The sequence below is a fragment of the Hippocampus guttulatus genome, chromosome 1 (assembly GCF_054856545.1).
Source record: "Hippocampus guttulatus isolate MCC_2025c chromosome 1, RoL_Hgut_1.0, whole genome shotgun sequence".
NCBI lineage: Eukaryota > Metazoa > Chordata > Actinopteri > Syngnathiformes > Syngnathidae > Hippocampus > Hippocampus guttulatus.
In genome coordinates this window covers 18439655-18458542 of record NC_141261.1, presented here as the reverse complement: position 1 = coordinate 18458542, position 18888 = coordinate 18439655, and the positions used below count along the sequence as shown (strand labels likewise).

Sequence of the window (18888 nt, the reverse complement as noted above, 5' to 3'; positions counted from 1 at the left end):
GTCAACCTTTTTGCTTAGTTAGAAACTGTAGGTTGCAGACACTCCTTCGTGAATTCAACGTTGTGAAAGTTATTATTCGCATGACCAGCGGGATAAAATAAACTATTCGTGATATTTTCATAATGATGAGACGTAAAAGTGTTTCGTCCAATCAAGTTATTTTGCGCACAGTCCGCGCGAGGATTATCTTTCTTTCGTTTTTCATTTCCCGGAAGGGTTGGATTTGAAAATAGTAGAGCGGTGTTCTCGGAAAACAAATTAGAAGTGAGTCTGTGCGCCTGTTTATTTCTTTATTTGGGGACAGCCGCAAACGGACATGTTCATCCGGAATATCATGTCCACGTCACTGTTAGCGAAGGTGAGTTCGTCTCTGAAGGGGCACTCGTCGACATTGTGTTGGTTTGGGGGGAATTACCTGTGACAATGATTGTGATGGACGCGAATACTTTGTTTCAGGAAGGGCGTCAAAAAGCAAGTTCCCCCACTTTAATGCATGAAACGCAAATCAATGGGCATCACATGCAACCAGACAAGATTTTAAACGTCAGCCCTCCCTCACAGGATGACCTGTGGCATCTTCCCGGACAGCTCCGTGAGTCCAGTTATATATATATCCTATAGCACATGGCGTATTCCAGGAACATTTTATGCCCCCCCCCCCCCACACACACACACACATAAAAATGTCAAATAATCCATGCACGAAATAAAGAACCAGGCACTCGTTGACTAAATTCTTGTATCCTGACAAAAAATGTAACCGTGAATGTAGTAAAAGGCATTCCTATATGATATCAAATACCAAATTGTTCTTGAGCACCATCAAAAATGTTTTTTCTCTCTTGTCCTTCCCTCATGATTGGCAATTTACATATAATCTACAACCGATGATATCTATTTTTAAATAAACGTTTTTTGGTTTGATTTTATTGATATGTCTATCTTGTAATTGTTAAGCCATTCGTTTTTTTTTTTAAAATAGTACTGTGCACTTAAGTTGTGTCTCTCAATATGCATGTCTGGAACCCTGTTAGTCTAACCTGATTAACCATCTAGCAGCGGTGGGCAAACTACGGCCCGCGGGCCGGATCCGGCCCGTTGGTCTTTTTAATCCGGCCCGCCGAAGATTGGTGCACAATTAAGGTTTGATTGCATTCATTTCGTTTGGACTTGTAATGACAGGTATTTCAACACCAGGTGGCGCAGTTACTTCAAGTTGCAGAGCACAGGGAGGGAGGGGAAGACGAAGTAAGAGGGAGAGAGTAATGACCATGGAAGGGAAAGTGATATGTATCTGATTAAACGAAGCGGGCAACAAAGTACGAAACATTCAGGAGACGCCTGGAGTCGGAAAGACTCAAATCTACGAGACTTTGAAAAACAAGGAAGCGATTCTGGCAATTTCCGTGCTCAGAGTGAATTGCTTGTGGCTCGAGTAAATGAACATTTCCTAGAATGGTTTGATTGTTATCATGTTAAAAACTTTCCGCAAACTGGACCGCTAATAAGAGTCGGAGAGCAGTCAAATGTGTAGAGCGTGAACAACAGGGGGCTCAGTACACATCCTTGAGGAGAACCGGTGCTGAGTGTGATGGTGGAGGAGAATGTTACATTATTACTGGCATACAAAGACATTGTGCTATCTTCTTTATTTTCTATTTCTATTTCTAACTTTTGGCCTGGCCCTCCACAATATTTTCTGCTTCTCATTTGGCCCCCCCGGGAAAATAATTGCCCACCTCTGATCTAGAGGAAGAGAAAAAAGTAAGCTACATGACTTAACAGAGAGGACATGATTAAGCTACTGTAATTGCTCTCACCATGGGTAGACCTAAAGTCCTCTTCTATTTTTTTCATTTTATTTCAACATTTTCAAATTACAACCATAATGGCATGTGCCACTCAAATCAATGCAGCCTTGTCACTCATATCAGAAAAAAAGTCAATATCAAGGTACAGTACTTCCTAACATAGTGGCGAACAGAGCTAGCATGTCGTTTTTTGGGAAAAAACTTCGAACATTAGAATTGATTTACTGGAATTTCAAAATACATAATACTAAAAATGGCTTCCTATTAAAATAAAATGGAACGTACTTAATATAGTCATTAAAAATAAATGTGGCAATGCATTTTAAATATATGTTTTTTTAGGTGCCTAAATGTTATAGGGTTGTAGAAAACAAAGCCAGTGGCACCATTGATGGTTGACCTGGACGGATCAAATTATATGATTATTTCGTACTTATTTTTCTTGATGGGAGTAAAAAAAAAAGAAAAGTCAAATAAAAGGTCAATTTTTAAAAAAGATTAATGCCTAAATTGTCCTCCAATTCTGGATTGGCCCACAAACACAAAGCCAAGCACTCTTTTTCAACTGACTCTTATGTGCATTTTATGCCAACAGGAATAAATCCATCTTTGTGGGATAGGGACGATGTCTCCCTCTGGCTTCACTGGGCTCACAAGGAATACTCGCTACGGCGACCTGAGAAGGGACGCTTTGAGATGAATGGCCGAGCCCTGTGTCTGCTCACTAAGGAGGACTTCAGACACCGCTGCCCCAGTTCAGGTATAGCTGAACACAGGTCTTATGCATGACTGGCCCCTTTTACAGCAGCATATGTAACACTTGATTGTCTGCAGGCGATGTTCTGTATGAGATCCTGCAATGTGTGATCAATCAACGGAGGAGTGTTGTATGTGAACCCCCAAAAAGGTCTCACAACCAAAGTACAGACAGGCCTCCAATGTCTGTCCCAGAAACTGAAAAGCCCCTGTCTCCCTTCTCAGACAACATGCAAGGTCAGACATTGTTGCATTTGCCTTCAAAAACACGCACAGTACTAATAGAGGTATAGTCGGTCGATTTAGAATATAATGTCTTGACAACACCCTGCCCCGAGAGAACACATGAAATACTTTTTGAGCAAACATAATAAAGAAATTTGACTTTTAAATTGATTTGCTTTTGTGAACTTTTGATAAAACTGTAAACCTCCCTGCCTCTACTACTCTTGACACACTAAACCCAAGCTTGTTGTTGATGTGAGGATTCGGGGCTAAAGAAATACTGCAGCTGTTTGATGATTAACAACGTGACAAGTTAAACTGTCAGCATGTCAAACTGTCACCAAAAAAGCCCCTCTAAATTGTGTTCTTCTGAATTTATTACTCACCATAAACCTTTGCAAATGTACACACGTTTCACACATTCACTATCAATGGCCAGTAAAAAAAGAAGGGGAATGCATGCCAAGCATTGTTTAGAAACCAACAATGTTACAATTTGAGGAGCCAGAAATGGCCTTACAGTTAATAATATTGCACCGTTTTTACACCCCCCCCCCCATAAAAAACAAACAAACTGCATTTGCTCGAAAGACTTTTGGTTTCAGTTTTACTCTCCACGGTTGTTCAGATTTCAAATGCACTTCACACAGTTTTGATTTCAGCAGCGGTTGTGACATGTTTGTGACTTTTGTCCCTCTCTATCTGCTTCTCTTTTTCTGTATCTCGACAAAAAAAAAAAAGAAATCCAAGATGAAACTGAAACACTCACAGAGGAGCCTCTCAATCTGACTTGCCAAGAGAAGCATCGAAGGCAGGTGCTCAGACCTGACGGTCGCTTGCCAGGTAAGGCTTAGTCCCCCCCGCCTGTGTTCTGCAACTTCAAGTCAATGCGCCACCTGGCGGTGAAATGCCTGTCATTACAAGTCCAATTGAAATGAATGCAATCATTCACATCGAACCTTAATTGTGGACCAACCTTTGGCGGGCCGGATTAAAAAGACCAACGGGCCGGATTCGGACCCCGGGCCGTAGTTTGCCCACCTCTGGGCTAAACAGTAAAGCAATGTTTCTATTTTGATGCAGCTGGGCTGCAAAGGGGATCTTAAAATAATTTGCAGTGATGAACAGCACTCAACCAAGGGCGGTTCTGGATCAATTTCACTGAGGGGGCCGGGCTGGGGCCAGGGGTTTTGATGGGGGGGCACATTCAACCCAGGGCTAAAAAGACAGATTCGAAATCTTATTTGACTTTTTATTTCTTCAGACTTTGAAATTGTAGTCATAACATTACAGTGATGAGAAAAAAACAGTATTAGGAGGGCTAAAATGTCTGCAAGCGTAACAATACGTCTGTTGAGAATATTCAAGCCAGGGGATGATATGGTACCAGCCTGCCGGGGACAAAAATTGCAAATACACTGAAGCTAGATGTTTTACATGCATATAATTATCCAAATTTTAAAAGGCAATGTCTTTGATCCTGTTAAATAAAAATTCAAATAAAAAGGGAGACTAAAAAAGTTACACACACACACACACACACTGCTTACTTGCTTAATGCTGTCCGTCGTTGCCGACGATGACATCACTTCCTCCTTCAGGAAGTAATCACAGGTGGGTACGGCGGTGGCTGTAGAGGCCAATTCTTGACGCGCATGTCCTGCCACAGACATCGCATCGAAGTCTAATTCGTCTCTGTCCAGATGGCGGGGTCCTCACTCGGTGTCTGCGCTCTCGGCGTCTTCTTGCTGCATCCTCAAATCTCCCCACATGATTGATTGCCCCCATCTCGCATGCATCCCTCCAATTATCCCTGTTATCTGTGAGTGCTTCAAAATGTTGAGGCTCCATGTTACAGGCCCTCATGTTGGCAGCCAGCAGATCCTTGTATCTCTTCTTCTGTCCCCCCGCCCTGCGTCCGCCTCCGGCCAGTTCACCATAAAACATACGTCGAGGAAGTCTATTCTCCGGCATTCTTCGCGCGTGTGTGTGTGTGTGTGTGTGTGTGTGTGCGCGTGCGCGCCGGTACGGGTAGATCCTGGGAGGTTAGTTGATCGAAAAGTAGATCTTCGATCCAAAAAGTTTGGGCACCCCTGATCTATAGCATATGTGCCTATTAATGTTGATGGAGAGTCAATCAATTTCATTGAATCAATTTCACTTCTTCCCAACCCTTTTCAGGCATGTAGGTGAAATTGCTGTTCTGTTTTCTTTCCATGTTGTTTCGACTTTATGTTATGTGCTAATATTGTTGTATATCATTTGCATGTTCGGAATAGAAAAAAGCAACCAACCAACATCTCTTGAATTAAGACCACAAGTGGTCGCTGTTGCTGTAATTACGTCAACATTGCTTTCATCACTAGGCAGAAGGTCCATGAACTTCCAGCCATGCACATTAGGCCTATCACAAATATATATATTTATATTTATATTTATATTTATATATCCTCATTCCCGAACCACTTTTATCCTCACTAGGGTCGCGGCGGACTAGTAGGCGGGGGACACCCTGAACCGGTTGCCAGCCAATCGCAGGGCACACAGAGACGAACAACCATCCGCGCTCACACCCACACCTAGGGACAATTTTGAGTGTTCAATCAGCCTGCCATGCATGTCTTTGGAATGTGGGAGGAAACCGGAGTGTGTGTGTGTGTATATATACTTTTTTTTTAACCCTTTCATGCACCCTGTAACCTGATAACATGAGAAGCTGTCCACTGTGGTGACCGCTGTCCCTGAAAGGGTCCAATAGGTATCTTGCTCCATCTTTTGATCGGATCTGTAATCATATTTTTCAAACTCGCTGATCAGTGATCGGCCCCAAAATCCTGCTTGTGTGAAGCCTACTCATTAATATTCCATTCAGTTGTAAAAAGTAGTGGAGCTACCTCAACAGTCAAAGGGGATGGTGTTTTTGCTGTTTGTTCGAGGCAAAATGATTCAGTCGCTTCATAATGAATGAAAGAAGAGCATTGTATGTGAGGGGTGGGCGGTGTCGTAAGCTTTCAATTGACTTGTTTTCAGCGTAACTGTGAGAGAAAGGCTTCTATTCATTTGTGCGTGTTTCTTTTTCAGAAAACAGTGATTGAAGTTTTGAATCCAACGAGAATTTTTACTTTTAGCTATGTATTTACAGCCTGTTGATCTATGTACTTAAAAAATGATTCATAACCAGTGTTCGCGAGTAATGTTTTTCAAACTGCAAAGTGTTACACTTTCCTAGATTCCTTACAATGATATTGAATGGATTTTTTTTTTAGAAATAAAATTCCCGTTTTTTTTTTTTTTTTTTTAATGAACCTTAGGCCTACTACATCACTGGACTATGGAAATAATTTTAAAAAAATCAAAATCCACTGCTACACAACAATAAATCAAGCTGGAGACGCTATTATTTCTCTGCAGAAAAGCAAATTTAATTTAAAGTCATAAAACAGATGTAAAAGCCAAAGCAGGAAAGAAAAACATGATGATGGCCTACTTCTAAGTAGGCTAGAATGCCAGTGGCTGCACATACAGAGAAAACAGCTGAGCTGAATGCAGGGTTTGTCATGTTGTTTGCCGTGTTTTAAGATGAACATGATATAATGATGATATGGGAACACCCAACAAACCTGTTTCACAACCATTTAGCGGCACAATTGTATTGGTAAATACACTGCTTCCTTGAATTGGACTTGTTGCGTGACCAAGCTCCTGGAGCCTATCTCAGCTGTCTTCGGGCAGTAGGCGGGGTACATGCTGAACTGGTTACCAGCCAATCGCAGGGCACACATAGACAGACAAATAACCATCCACTATGTATCCCCACTGCTGTATATAAAACTAGTATTTCCAATTAAAATTATTTGAAATCCCATTCATCCATTTCGCCCACGGGGAAAAAAAGAACACTACAATTTTTTGTTTTGTGTTTATAATAAAGAAAAAAATAGCCCTCATCAGAATTGTTGTATGTGTGGGAAAAGCAGATTCACAGCAACTGGAGGGTTGGAAGTGCTCCTTTAAGAGGTGTGGCCTTGTGATTGACATCAGGTATATAGTTATTTAGTCTTCTTGTGCGCATCAGGACGTGAGTTTTAGGCAAGTGTACCGGTAGTTGCTTGTGAATGTGTATTTGACTACATATTTTTGAGTAAATGGCTCAAAGTGCAAAAAAGGAGAGCTAGATTGAGAGACAAAGAGAGACAGTCTCTTTTTCTCTCCTTTTTATCCCCACTTCACTCATCATCACTGTATCTGAAATTCGCTCGGAACTCATATTTTGGTTCGCAACACAAAGCAAAAAAACTGACAACGCAGCTGGCTCATAACTCCAAAACCTTTTTTACGGGGAGGGAGCGGGGAGCTCGTCAAACAAGGTACCATTGTAAGCAAATGTATTGCAATGCTTGCAATGTTGACCCTTCTTCACGCAAAATGTGTGTGCAGGATTTTGGGGCCGATCTACCTGCTCATATCCTCAGAAGCAATACAAATTAAAAATGAATTAAGGCCCCCGTCCCAACTGTTTTGCATGGAGCTACAATGATGATACTTGCTTGTGTTTAATTTGACTTTTTTCTTCCTGTATATGGAGCAGAGTGCAGGCTACTGTGGGATTATGTCTACAAGCTGCTGTGTGATGACCAGTATGAAGAATACATCAGATGGGAAGACCGTGGCAGCCTAATTTTCCGGGTGGTGGATCCCAACGGCCTTGCTCGTCTGTGGGGACACCACAAGGTGAGCACCGAGTTTTGTGCCATTCAAATATGACAAGTTGGGCCCTGCCACACTCATGATGACACATGTCCCCCGTAGAACCGAAAAAATATGACTTACGAAAAAATGTCTCGTGCTCTAAGGCACTACTACAAACTCAACATCATCAAGAAGGAGCGAGGACAAAAACTCCTCTTCAGGTCTCTTTTTCTTCATATTTGTCATCTTCCTTTTATTTGGTTCAGTGTTAACTAGCTTGTGGTTTTTGTCAGGTTCCTGAAAACACCACAAGATATCCAGAAAGAGCTGGATGACCCCCTTGCGTCTCCAGCACACTCCCCCCTCCGGGACAGGAACTTTCCAGGCAGCAGCCCTTCATCTGAATTGAGTGAGGAACATTTTGAGGTTTCCCCTGATCGTACCTCTCCAGATTGCTCTCCAACTGCCCCTCCGGTGAGATAAAAGAAGTTCTGTGTCATGCCAGCCATTTGAAGTCCAAGTAAACTTTGCATTACTTTTTGACTCAATACAGCCATACCTCGGTTTTCGACCATAATCCGTTCCAGAAGGCTGTTCGAAAACCGAGACTACGCTCTTTAAAAAAAAAAAAATTTTTTTTTGAATTTGTCTGTTCACAATGGAACGCTACACGAGGAAGCGTCACTTCCTCGTCTACCCGAGGAACTTCACTTCATATTACTTCTTCATGTAAGGAAGGCGAGAGGAGTCAAGTGGTGCATTCAAGTGCGCTGAGTTTATTCGAGAACCGAAGTTCGATCGTCATCCGAGGCATAAAAAACTCGAAATTTTTGGTCGAAAACCGATTTGGTCGAGAACAGAGACTCAACTCAACTCAACTGTATTTATAGAGCACTTTCAAACACCCATCGCTGCATACAAAGTGCTGTACGTGGAGCAATTTAAAACAAATCGGTAATAAAGACGGTAGAAAGCACCAAACAGTAAAACCAAGAACAAATCTAAGTCATGCTGAGTCGAATGCCAAAGAATACAAGTGAGTTTTGAGGAGGAGACGTTCGAAAACCGAGGTTTGACTGTACTTTATTTCACTTTAATTTCCCCCTTGGAATCATTACTTTTGCTTTAATTACACCAAACACTATCAAGGAGAAAAAGAATTATCCGACATGTTGTTGATATCATGTGTTCAAATTCTCCTGCAAGAAACTGTAATACGTTGTGTTTAGAATAATTTGTTTGAGAAGTATATGGAATGTTTTTTGTGCGATATATTTTGTGCAGGACAACTCCTGTCCATCAAGAATGCAAATTTTGATCATGAAGTGCATTTCTTGTTTTGTTTTGTTTTTAAATAAATAATAATTCGAGCAGTGTGTATACATTTTTATTTTGGAATATTTCTCAAGTCTATCATAATAGCCGAGTCATTCTGATATTATTATTTTTATTGAGTTGAGCTACTCCGATTGACAGCTTGGGATAATTTCAAAGGAATACATAATGTATCTACAGTATGTACAAGCACATTGCAGAAACCGCAATTGAATTAAGGCTGCACATGAGTTGTGTTTTCATTGACAGTTGTTTTTGGTTTTGTTTCATGTTATGTTTTGTGTTCTTGTAGTTGGTGTCTTGTTGTGAAACCTTTAGGTCTTTTTTGTTTGTTTGTTTCCACCCGTGCTCGTCAACCCGGTCCCTTGTGTCTTCTAATCACCTCCCTCAGCCACTCATGTCTTGTCCAGGTGTTCCTCATTGTCTCGTGAGGTTGTTTGCATTTAGTTCCCTGCCTGCATGCAGTCTTTGTTGGATCTTTTGCATGTCTATATGCTGCCTCTCAGTTGTGACCCATGTCATGGTGAGTTCTGTCTCGGTGTGGGGGGAGGAGGGGGCGCGAGCTTTCATTAAATTAGTTTCTTGGTGATTCCACAGGGCCTTGTTTTATGTTATTGTAATTAAATTCTTATTTGTGAGCACAACTCCCTTGCCTCACTGCTTCCTTGCAATTGAGTCCACAACCCTGCCCACCTTAATGGCAGCAACGCCCCATCAGTCGCTGCAAGTTCAGAGGGGGCAACAAGCCAAAACAATACAGTATTTAAAGTCAATATATTGTTTCATAGGGCGGCACCGTGGCCGACTGGTTGGCGCGTCCGCCGCATACTAGTGTTCCAATCTGGGCTCCAGCCTTCCTGTGCGGAGTTTGCATGTTCGCTCTGTGCCTGTGTGGATTTTCTCCAGTTTCCTCCCACATTCCAAAAACATGCGTGGCAGGCTGATTGAACACTCTAAATTGTCCTTTGGTGTGAGTGTGAGTGCAAATGGTTGTTCACCTGCGTGTGCCCTGCGATTGGCTGGCAACCAGTTCAGGGTGTTCCCCGCCTACTGCCCGAAGACAGCTGGGATAGGCTCCAGCATGACCCTTGTGTGGATAAGCGGATCAGAAAATGGATGGATGGGTATTTTTCTTCATGATTCATACCCAACTAATTAGAATGTCATAATTATGTGTGGCTGAGAAATTAAAGAGTGGAGTGAGTGCATAGATATAGTATGTAGAACACTGGTGGGTTCTGGTTTTTCCTAGCGTGGCAAGCTTTGATTACATACATTGGAACTCTAATTTAAAGTGTGTGGTGGTGGTGGTTTGTACTTTTTTCATTTGTGTATCACCCAGTGCAACTAGAAAACAACATTCTTGAGGCACTTTTAACAATTTCAATCACACACCCAAGGTGTCTTCTGCGCTGGTAGAGCAGTAAAAAATGTTTTGTATTTTGTTCCCTTGATATTTCACGTAGTTCATTTTGACTTTGTTCATTCAGACCTTTTTTTTTCATGAATGTTATCACATGGGGAGTAGTTTCAGGGTCTAAATCGAACAGGAGCGGAAAGACTCATAGTAAGGGTGTTATGTGCTTGTATCACATGTGCTTGACTAACATGCTATGGCTAATTGAGGTCTCTTTAAAAGGAGTCATTATCAAGCCTTCTCTTTTCACTGGTTAACTTCTCTTGGCGAGACCTTTTTTTTCTGAGGGGGGACGGGGGCCATTCTAATCACCACTGGTATCGATCTACAGTTCTTGTACTGCGGTCTTAAAATGGTTCTCGAAGAATCCAGCGTTAGTTTTCGTGAGGCGCCGTCATCCATTTCCTTCTCCGGATCCGGCTTTTTGGCCACCTATGAGTTGGGAGTTGCCCAGTGCTTTGTCGATAATGCGCCGTGGCTACTGCGCAAGGCACCATCCATTCTTGGCGCATCAGCGGGGTCTTTGGTTGCTGCTGCTGTTGCCTGTGAAATAAACCTGAGTAAGTGGCTCCCTCTTTTCTGACGAATATGCTTTGAAATTGTTGTTTCAATGCATCTTTCCGAATCCCGCGCCCAGTTACGATGCGAAACGAGATGCTCAACTTCGCTAGAGTGATGAAGGCCTTCACACTTGGACCATTCAACCCTTCTGTTGATATTCTACACTGGTTAAAATACATCTTGCACAAATACCTTCCCTCTGATGCCCATCTCCTCGTAAACGGTCGTCTCGCTGTGGCTGTGACCCGCCTGGATGATGGCGAGTACACCGTAATAACGGAGTACCGGTCCAAAGATGATGTCGTACAGGTGAGGTGGACTATAGGTTAAACGGATTGATTCTTCACCTTTCAAAAAAATAAAATAAGTCCTTGAATTGTGCATTTCTAATTCCCATTCTTGACTTCAGGCTCTGCTTTGTAGCTGCTTTGTTCCAGGATATTGTGGCATGCTGCCTCCCTCCCTCAATGGAGTAGTGAGTATTTGACTGCATTGAGGGAAGAAAAAAAAAATGTGTTGGTCGTGTAATGTTTCTGTGCTCGTATTTTCCAGCACTATATGGATGGAGGTTTCAGCCAGATGCAGCCAGTTCTGGCGCTACCCTGCCGTACTTTAACAGTGTCTCCCTTTTCCGGAGAGACTGACATCTGTCCCCGAGACAAGCCCTGCATGTTGGACATGGTGGTGACGGGAGTAACCTTGAAAGGCAACTTGGCTAACGGTCTAAGGTTCTGGAATGCGCTCTACCCCCTAAAGCCAGATGTGAGTGTTTTCATCTCGGTGGATTGCTGATTAACGCTGATCCTTTTCCGTGCCCCGAGCGGAATGGTAGTTCCCAGTGTAAATAATTAACATGACCGTTCCCTTTACTTTGAACCTCATGATACAACTCGGGCGGTAGTTTTTTTATTTATTTATTGACAAGCCCTTCCAAACATGTGTATGTTCAGGCTGTGGAGCAAGCTTATCACAGTGGCTACAAAGATGCCTTTCATTTTCTTCTGAGAAATGGTTAGTCAACATCTTGAGGAAAGCACACACAAGCAGAAGTTGTTCTTTCATTTTGGGTTCATGATATCTCATCTACATTTTACTGTCGTTCCTTTCATTGTACGCAGAGCTTCTCCCAAACATGAAAATGATCACACTCCCTCAAGAACTAGAGAGCACTTGCTGCCGTCGCACTAAAACTCCTAAATTACCAGAGACTACTCCGGAGGATGACGACGAGGAGGAGGAGGATGAGGAGGAGGATGAAATGGGGACAACGGAGTTGTCTTTTTTCCAAGGCACCCAAAACATGCAGATGAACACTTCTGCCGAGCTTCAATCTCCAGCTGCGGAACGACCCCTCTCATTTGATGCAGCAAAGAATGGTGTGTACGGCACTCTTGCTTTCCACTTAGCTCAGCCGCATTCAGGAACACTCCAGTCAAATGTGATATTTGTGCGACAGTTCTGATGGGCAATATGACAATGTATGGGAGCATGCTTGGCCCTTCAGGATTCTTGACCGACTTGGTGCTACCGATGGTACTGATGTTGCAGACTCTGGTTGAGACCAAGGAAATGTAAGATCACATGATTTTTATGATGACTATTGACTTTTATTTACACAGTAACTTGATTTGTGTGAGGAGTTGGTTGGGGAGAATGTTCTCCTCACATTTTAACACTTAACCCTTTAGGTGCCCCCCCCCCCATCAAATACTGAGCTTTGAGGTTTCCAAACGGTTCTGGCGTGAAGCGTGAGAGAGAAAGGCAAACTGTAAATGTTGCTACTTAGAGTTGAGTGGCTTAATACGCAGGTAATTTGCTTGGAATGGGTCCTTCATTTCTACATCAAACGCTGAAATATTTTAGGTTGTGAACATGATCATTGAGGAATTCCGTCCTGATGGCTGACATGTGAATGACATCTTATTGCTCTTGTACCTTGTGATGCATTTAGCATAAAACCTTAAAGCATTGAATGACCCTCCACTTTATTTGATCTTGCTATGCAGATTCTGGTTGCTGTCCCAAAGGACTCCAGCGGTGGCATTTTGGGCTTGGTGCAGCCTGAGACAGTTTACTATATTCTTTTTTAGTATCCTCTTCTTTACCGTAACGAAGAACTTCAAGAACAGGTTTGACATCTTGATTGAATGTCCATCGGAATCAGTCATTGTTTTTTACTTTTCAAATTAAAGTGTGTACTAATCTTTCCTGTCTGCTCTGGTCTACCATGCAGGGTGTTGCCCATCATTTTGAAGTTTATGGTGATGAAACAAGCTCAAAATGAGGTTCCGCTAAAGCTCAGTTGCCCTCCGCGTCACAAGGAGCTGTCCCGACCTGAAAGTGTCAGGTTCGGAAGTTTGCGGTCCAAACCTCCTTTACGAGCGTTGTAACGTGACAGTGCTTCAAGACTTTTTTTAAACAAAGCTCATTGACAAATCTGTGCACTGAATGTCTTGGACTTGTGTGTCTGAAGCAACCGAAAGGTTGAGTTTATTCTTTTGCAAAGGAAGGTTTCATTAAAGCAAATTGTGCAGGAAAATATTTTTTGATTTCATTTCACTTTGTGATGTCCAGCAATTTCTCTTCACGTCCTTGCCAAGAGACTTGCTACCTTGTGTTAATTCCTAAATGCCGTGTAGTTTTCTCGAGCCATGATGTGACTAATTGAATCAACCCAAATCAGTTTTGAGCTGTTGAAAGTTAAACTACCAAATGTGCAGCCATATACAGTAAATTCCAAAGCTGCATGAGAAGTTTAAATCAGACACTCAAAATTCCTTTCACAAATGCATTAAGTGAAATATGTTGAAGTTGTAATGATTATGTTGATCTTGTGGCCTGGGGTGAAAAGGTTGAGATTTGGTGCAGAAAACATTTTGCTTCTGTTCGGGTGCCACTTTAAAATGAGGGGCCCACAATACCCCTTCCCCACCCCATATGCACGAGGATACCTGTCTTAAGTGTTCAATGAATGTATGTAATTGTGCTTGTTATCCCGTGAACTATTTTAGCATGTACTGATATGGAGTGTTGCTCACTATCAATAAAGCCATGGCTATAGCCCCACACTTGAATGTTTCCATCACCTTTTTTGCCATGAATTACACATTGACATGTCATTAAAATGCTGTATTTAGAAAGAGGGGTGGGGGGTGTCGACACCATTTAGCAGCATTGCACAGTTCCTATATAAGAAATGGACATATTTTCAAAGCAGGTATTATTTGGTCTCACACTCTGATTTGTATTGGGCATCAGCCATGCTGCAACTTCTGCATTTCTAACACTATAACCCAGCTGCTTGTCTGTCACACACCCGTTCAAGGCAAAAGGAGTCCAACCGTAGCTCACGTTCACATGCAGGTCCCCACTTCAATTTTTATTTTATTTTTTTTAGAATAGTTTTCCTGTACAATATACATTAAATGTAGTTGCATAAGGTGGCCACTGTGTGGAGTATTGAGCACAAAGCAGCAAAAGAGTCTTGTAGGTGTTAAAGCTTGGTGTATATTTTTCCAAACTCTTTACCAGGTTACACTTCAAGCAGATGTAAAAATTGCAACTCAATTGCCCTTTGTTTTTATGCTCAATTTTTGCCAAAATATCATGACTAATACATTTTGAGGTACAATGAGGTTGTTGACCTACAGATGCTCTGCAAGGATATCCTGTTCCACTGCTTACCTCTTCAGCCCTTTCCGAATGGATGAATGAATGTGTTGGCAGTGTTTTGCAACAGACTGTTTGCTATCTGTAACACGGTTGCCCTATTACCTGCTGGTGGATCCTCTTATATAATGACTGTGGACGGATGATACGGATAACACGCACATCTGTTGCTTCTCTATGTAAGCCATTGATCCAGCCAGTCAGCCGGAAAGCAGCTGCTTTTGTAAAGTGTGTGCGTGTTTGTGTGTGCGCACGCGCATGTGTCTTGACTATATGCAATGTCAAGTGGAAAAAAACCCAATCTGGTGCTATTTCATTTGAAGGTTTTCAATGACACAGTAGTGAAGGAAAAAGTCACTGGTTGACATTTCCGCCGTTCAATGATTTCAATGGGAAATCAGACCATGAGAATATGACCGAGGTTACAAGAGTGAGTTTGAAACCCTACTTTGAGACCCAAACAATAATCAGAAACCACACTTTGGCTAACCCTGCCATCACACATTTTGACTGTTGTATCTTTCATTCATAGCAGAAACGGGGGGGGGGTCTGCATTGTGACGTGTTCACAGGGCCTGAGATTCGAACTCCGCAACCTTCGGGTTGAGAGCTGACCACTCTATTACCTGAGGCCGATATATAAAAATGTAGCCAATCAGAATCATCTTTATTGGCCAAGTATGTAAAACACAAGTAATTTGTCTCCGGTAGTATGAGCTACCCTAGTATTGCAATAACAAGCAGCTACGATAAACAAAGACATGACATAAGTTGCGAAAGACTTTCCGTAATGTAAGGGTACCATTGTGCAGTAGTACTGCCCAATGACAGCTTGTGCGACAATGTGCAGAGTCATCGAGAAGCGATAAAGTGATCAGTGGTGCAATATGACACAATGAAGGTTGGTGCAGTTAATCGCTGCACCATTTTTTAAAATGACCAGTACCGATGATTAAGATAAGATAAGATAAGATAAGAAAACCTTTATTTGTCTAACAATGGAGAAATTTGCAACTTATGGTGTGCAATTATACAAAATGTCCTTGAGCGCTTTCAAGTGTCTGGTGCTGTGGACTATTGATCAATGACAATTGTTCAAGTATGTAGGGAGCTGGATCTACAATGATCAATGCAGTAATACTGTGCCACAGGGGTGTGCAAAATTTGCAAAGAGACTACTCTAGATTTGAGTCACCATTTAGGGGTTAATTGCAAGATGGAAGAAGCTGTCTGCTGATTTTTGTGCCCATGGTTCGATAGCACGTACATGAGGGGAGTAGCTAGAAAAGGTGGTGGGCAAGGTGTGGGGGTCCAGTAGGATTTTCCGTGCCAGTCTTGGTTTTTGTGGTGTGCAAGTCCTCGAGAGTGTGTAGGGTGGTAGCAATGATTTGTTTTTCTTTTTTTCTACAGGTCTAACTGTCGGTTGCAGTTGGATTTTGTCCTTTAGTGGCAGCCTCAGGACTACATCCTCTGCTGGGCCATTTTCAGAATGGAGTCTCGACGATTGACACAGGGAAGTTGGAAAATGTGAGGGGCAGGCAGCTATGGCGAAGGATGTTTCCTGAAGTCCACGATCATCTCTACAGTACAGAGCGTCTTCAGCTCCATATTGTATTGGCTGCACCAGAGCGCCAGCTGCTCCACTTCATATCGGTATGCAGACTCGTCACCATCTTTGACGAGGCCGATGACTGTGGCGTCGTCTGCAAACTTTGAGCTTGACGGCTGGGTGCGTTGAGGTGCTATTGTTCGTGTCGAAGGAGAAGAGCAGCGGAAAGAAGGATGCATCTTTGAGGGGGGTGGGGGGCCCAGTGCTGATAGTGTATGATGATGATGTCCTTTCCAATTCATCTGTTGTGTCCTTCTTCACAGGAAGCTGAGGAGCCACTGACAGATCATAGGGGACACACACTGAGCTAGAAAAGCCTGGAGGTGAGGAGTTCCAGGATGATGATGAATGCAGAGCTGAAGTCCAAAAATGTGATCGAAACCTGATTCACTTTATGTAAGGTACTCTTCAGTCTTCTTCAACCCAACTACATGATTGCAATTTACCCAATCAAAGTGGTTGTAGATTGTTACCCTGCATTTATTGGGGAGCTTCTTTCATTTTTTTTTTTTGGTGTAAATGTAGGTAGAGTGGTTGTTACATTTTTTTCTGGGTGACACTTATTGATATAAAATAGGTATAGGTGTAATTAATCCTTTATTTTAGAATTCTTTTACTGACGATAATCAGTCAAATTTTACATGATTTACACGGAATATAGTTCCCACACTCCAAAATCGTTTTTTTACCGTCTAGCAAGGGCTTTGTGCAAGTGTGTAAATCACCAAATCGATTGAACATGTGAAATATTCTCATTAATCAGTTAAAGATTGTCGACAAGTGATAAGGAATGACATTTGCTAGCACTTTGCTCGGACTTCATGGACCCCACACTCTTCACTAATTTGAGACAGCAAAACCATGAATAAACCATTGATTCAGAAAGAAATGAAAGGTGTCAGGAATTCATTTTTCTTTCATCTGTAATTATAATAGAGTGCACATTCATTTCGGTAATGTAACATGCATCATTACTGACATGTTAGAGCCGAAACATTAAAAATTAAATAAGAGCATGATGTCAGAATATCAAATTGATCAATTCATAGTGATAATACTGAATACAAGGATATATCAAAACTTACTACAGTGAAAATCTTTTCAACATACGATACTACAAAAATTTGGGCCTGGAACATTAAGATTTTTTTGTTTTTTTTTCCAGTCTTGTGGAATACAAGACTGGGAAAAAAACCTAAAATCTTGCGCTTCACTGGAAACTATAATTCTGCTCTCATACATGCAAGCTTGTGTTTGTGTGTATTTTACCCTCTGATTACACTTGAGAGGGAGAGTGGAGGCATTAAAGCCATGTTATGTGCTCGGTGATGCATAAAGCCTTACTTATGACATTAACTCTTCTTGTATGGCAGGAGATGGGCAACACTGCACATTAAAGTGCTTGTTTGCATGTGACGATATTTATGGCTATCTTGGTGGGCACCAAATACGTTTTAATGTGATGGACAATTTGGATGGGCCCCAAATTGTCAACCTCATCTCTACATTCTTGCTTGATCAAGTGACTTTGGTGACGTTCATTCTGAACTAAGTGACCTGGTGCTGTCGAGGGAATTATTGGGTGTTGCATATGGACCAAACAAATAAAGCAGTAATTACTGAGAATCCAAACAAATAAAGCAGTAATTACTGAGAATCCAACATCTCGATTTTTTTTCCCCTAGCCCACAGCAATATCATGATGTTCGATGCACCAAAACAGAGGGATGTGACTGTGCAATTCATAAATAAGAAAGACCTTAGAGCTGAGTAAAACCAGAACAAAAAAAGAGGAAAATGTGGTCTAAAATGTGTTGCTTTGGGAGTCTCCGAATGCATGTGACCTACCCTGACTGTTTGTTTATCCATCTTGAAGTTGGGTAATCTGTGAGGTCTGACGGGGGATAATTCTCATTAATCCAGTTCACGCAATCAGTGAAACAGATGTCAGATTTTACTGGGGAGCACCATTTACATTTTAATGAATACGTGTTTATATATGTATGTATGTAATATACAGGTATATATATATATAGAGAGAGAGAGAGAGAGAGAGAGAGAGAGACAGAGAGAGACTGATCAAAGTAGGGAACTGTCTTTTTTTGTTTTTGTTTTTAAATTCACAGAAGCGTGTCATTGCTTTCACAATGCAGGGCATCCATTTCAAAACCAGCCTGACTCAACAGTCAGGCAAATACACTAGGCTCATTTCAGTGAGGTGAAATGTGCCACAAAAAATACACACTGGAGCAGTGTGTGTGTCCAGTACAGGGGCGGAGTGGCCATCGGGGATTTCGGGAAAATATGTTGATTTTCCTCAATGGCTTGTGTATTTCTGGGCCGGTCCTGGGCATCAAGCCCGGCCAACATTTTAAGATGACAATTTCAACGCTGGGTTTCTGAAATGGACCATGATTTACGCACATTAAATATGGAAAATAGAAAAAGGAAACTATCACCCAGTACTTTGACAGTCAGCTTTTTTGCTATCCATCTTACCTTCCCTGGCTCCATGCCGTTTTGTTATGAATATGTCTCACAAGGAGCCAGTGGAACTGCTACTGCTGTGTGAAATTTTTCTTTCAAGTCACAATGCACACTTCTGTTGTCTCACTGTTACTGTTCCTTTTTTTTCTTGACCAAACATATTTGGTAATGCTGTCTTCAATACCTTGAAAATTAACCAATATTCTGAAATCCTGCAGGTACAGATAAACTGATTTAAACTCAGTGTCACCTCAGACTGATTTGATGCCCTTAGCTGCTTCTGGAGTGGTGGTGAACGAGGGGAATTATGTTTTGTAATCTGATTTATA

General features: G+C 41.9%; 2 protein-coding genes across 4 annotated transcripts; both read left to right on the top strand.

The window, feature by feature from the left end:
* Nucleotides 1–60: 60 nt before the first annotated feature.
* On the top strand, nucleotides 61–8854 carry etv7 (ETS variant transcription factor 7). 2 transcript variants are annotated; one of them, XM_086116210.1, is made up of 8 exons: nucleotides 61–358; nucleotides 457–592; nucleotides 2407–2571; nucleotides 2646–2804; nucleotides 3534–3635; nucleotides 7381–7523; nucleotides 7646–7702; nucleotides 7775–7959. In XM_086116210.1, the coding sequence occupies exons 1-8, from the start codon at nucleotides 317–319 to the stop codon at nucleotides 7814–7816; spliced, it is 846 nt and encodes a 281-aa protein (XP_085972336.1). In that variant the 5' UTR covers nucleotides 61–316; the 3' UTR covers nucleotides 7817–7959. The 2 variants fall into 2 exon arrangements, with proteins under 2 accessions (XP_085972336.1, XP_085972328.1); XM_086116202.1 differs by having other exon boundaries at nucleotides 64–358; nucleotides 7602–7702; nucleotides 7775–8854.
* A 135-nt stretch (nucleotides 8855–8989) lies between these two features.
* On the top strand, nucleotides 8990–13860 carry pnpla1 (patatin-like phospholipase domain containing 1). 2 transcript variants are annotated; one of them, XM_086116188.1, is made up of 10 exons: nucleotides 8990–9339; nucleotides 10565–10793; nucleotides 10871–11103; nucleotides 11204–11269; nucleotides 11347–11556; nucleotides 11745–11805; nucleotides 11913–12170; nucleotides 12251–12365; nucleotides 12801–12923; nucleotides 13028–13860. In XM_086116188.1, the coding sequence occupies exons 1-10, from the start codon at nucleotides 9214–9216 to the stop codon at nucleotides 13182–13184; spliced, it is 1578 nt and encodes a 525-aa protein (XP_085972314.1). In that variant the 5' UTR covers nucleotides 8990–9213; the 3' UTR covers nucleotides 13185–13860. The 2 variants fall into 2 exon arrangements, with proteins under 2 accessions (XP_085972314.1, XP_085972306.1); XM_086116180.1 differs by lacking the exon at nucleotides 8990–9339 and having other exon boundaries at nucleotides 10364–10793.
* Nucleotides 13861–18888: the final 5028 nt, after the last annotated feature.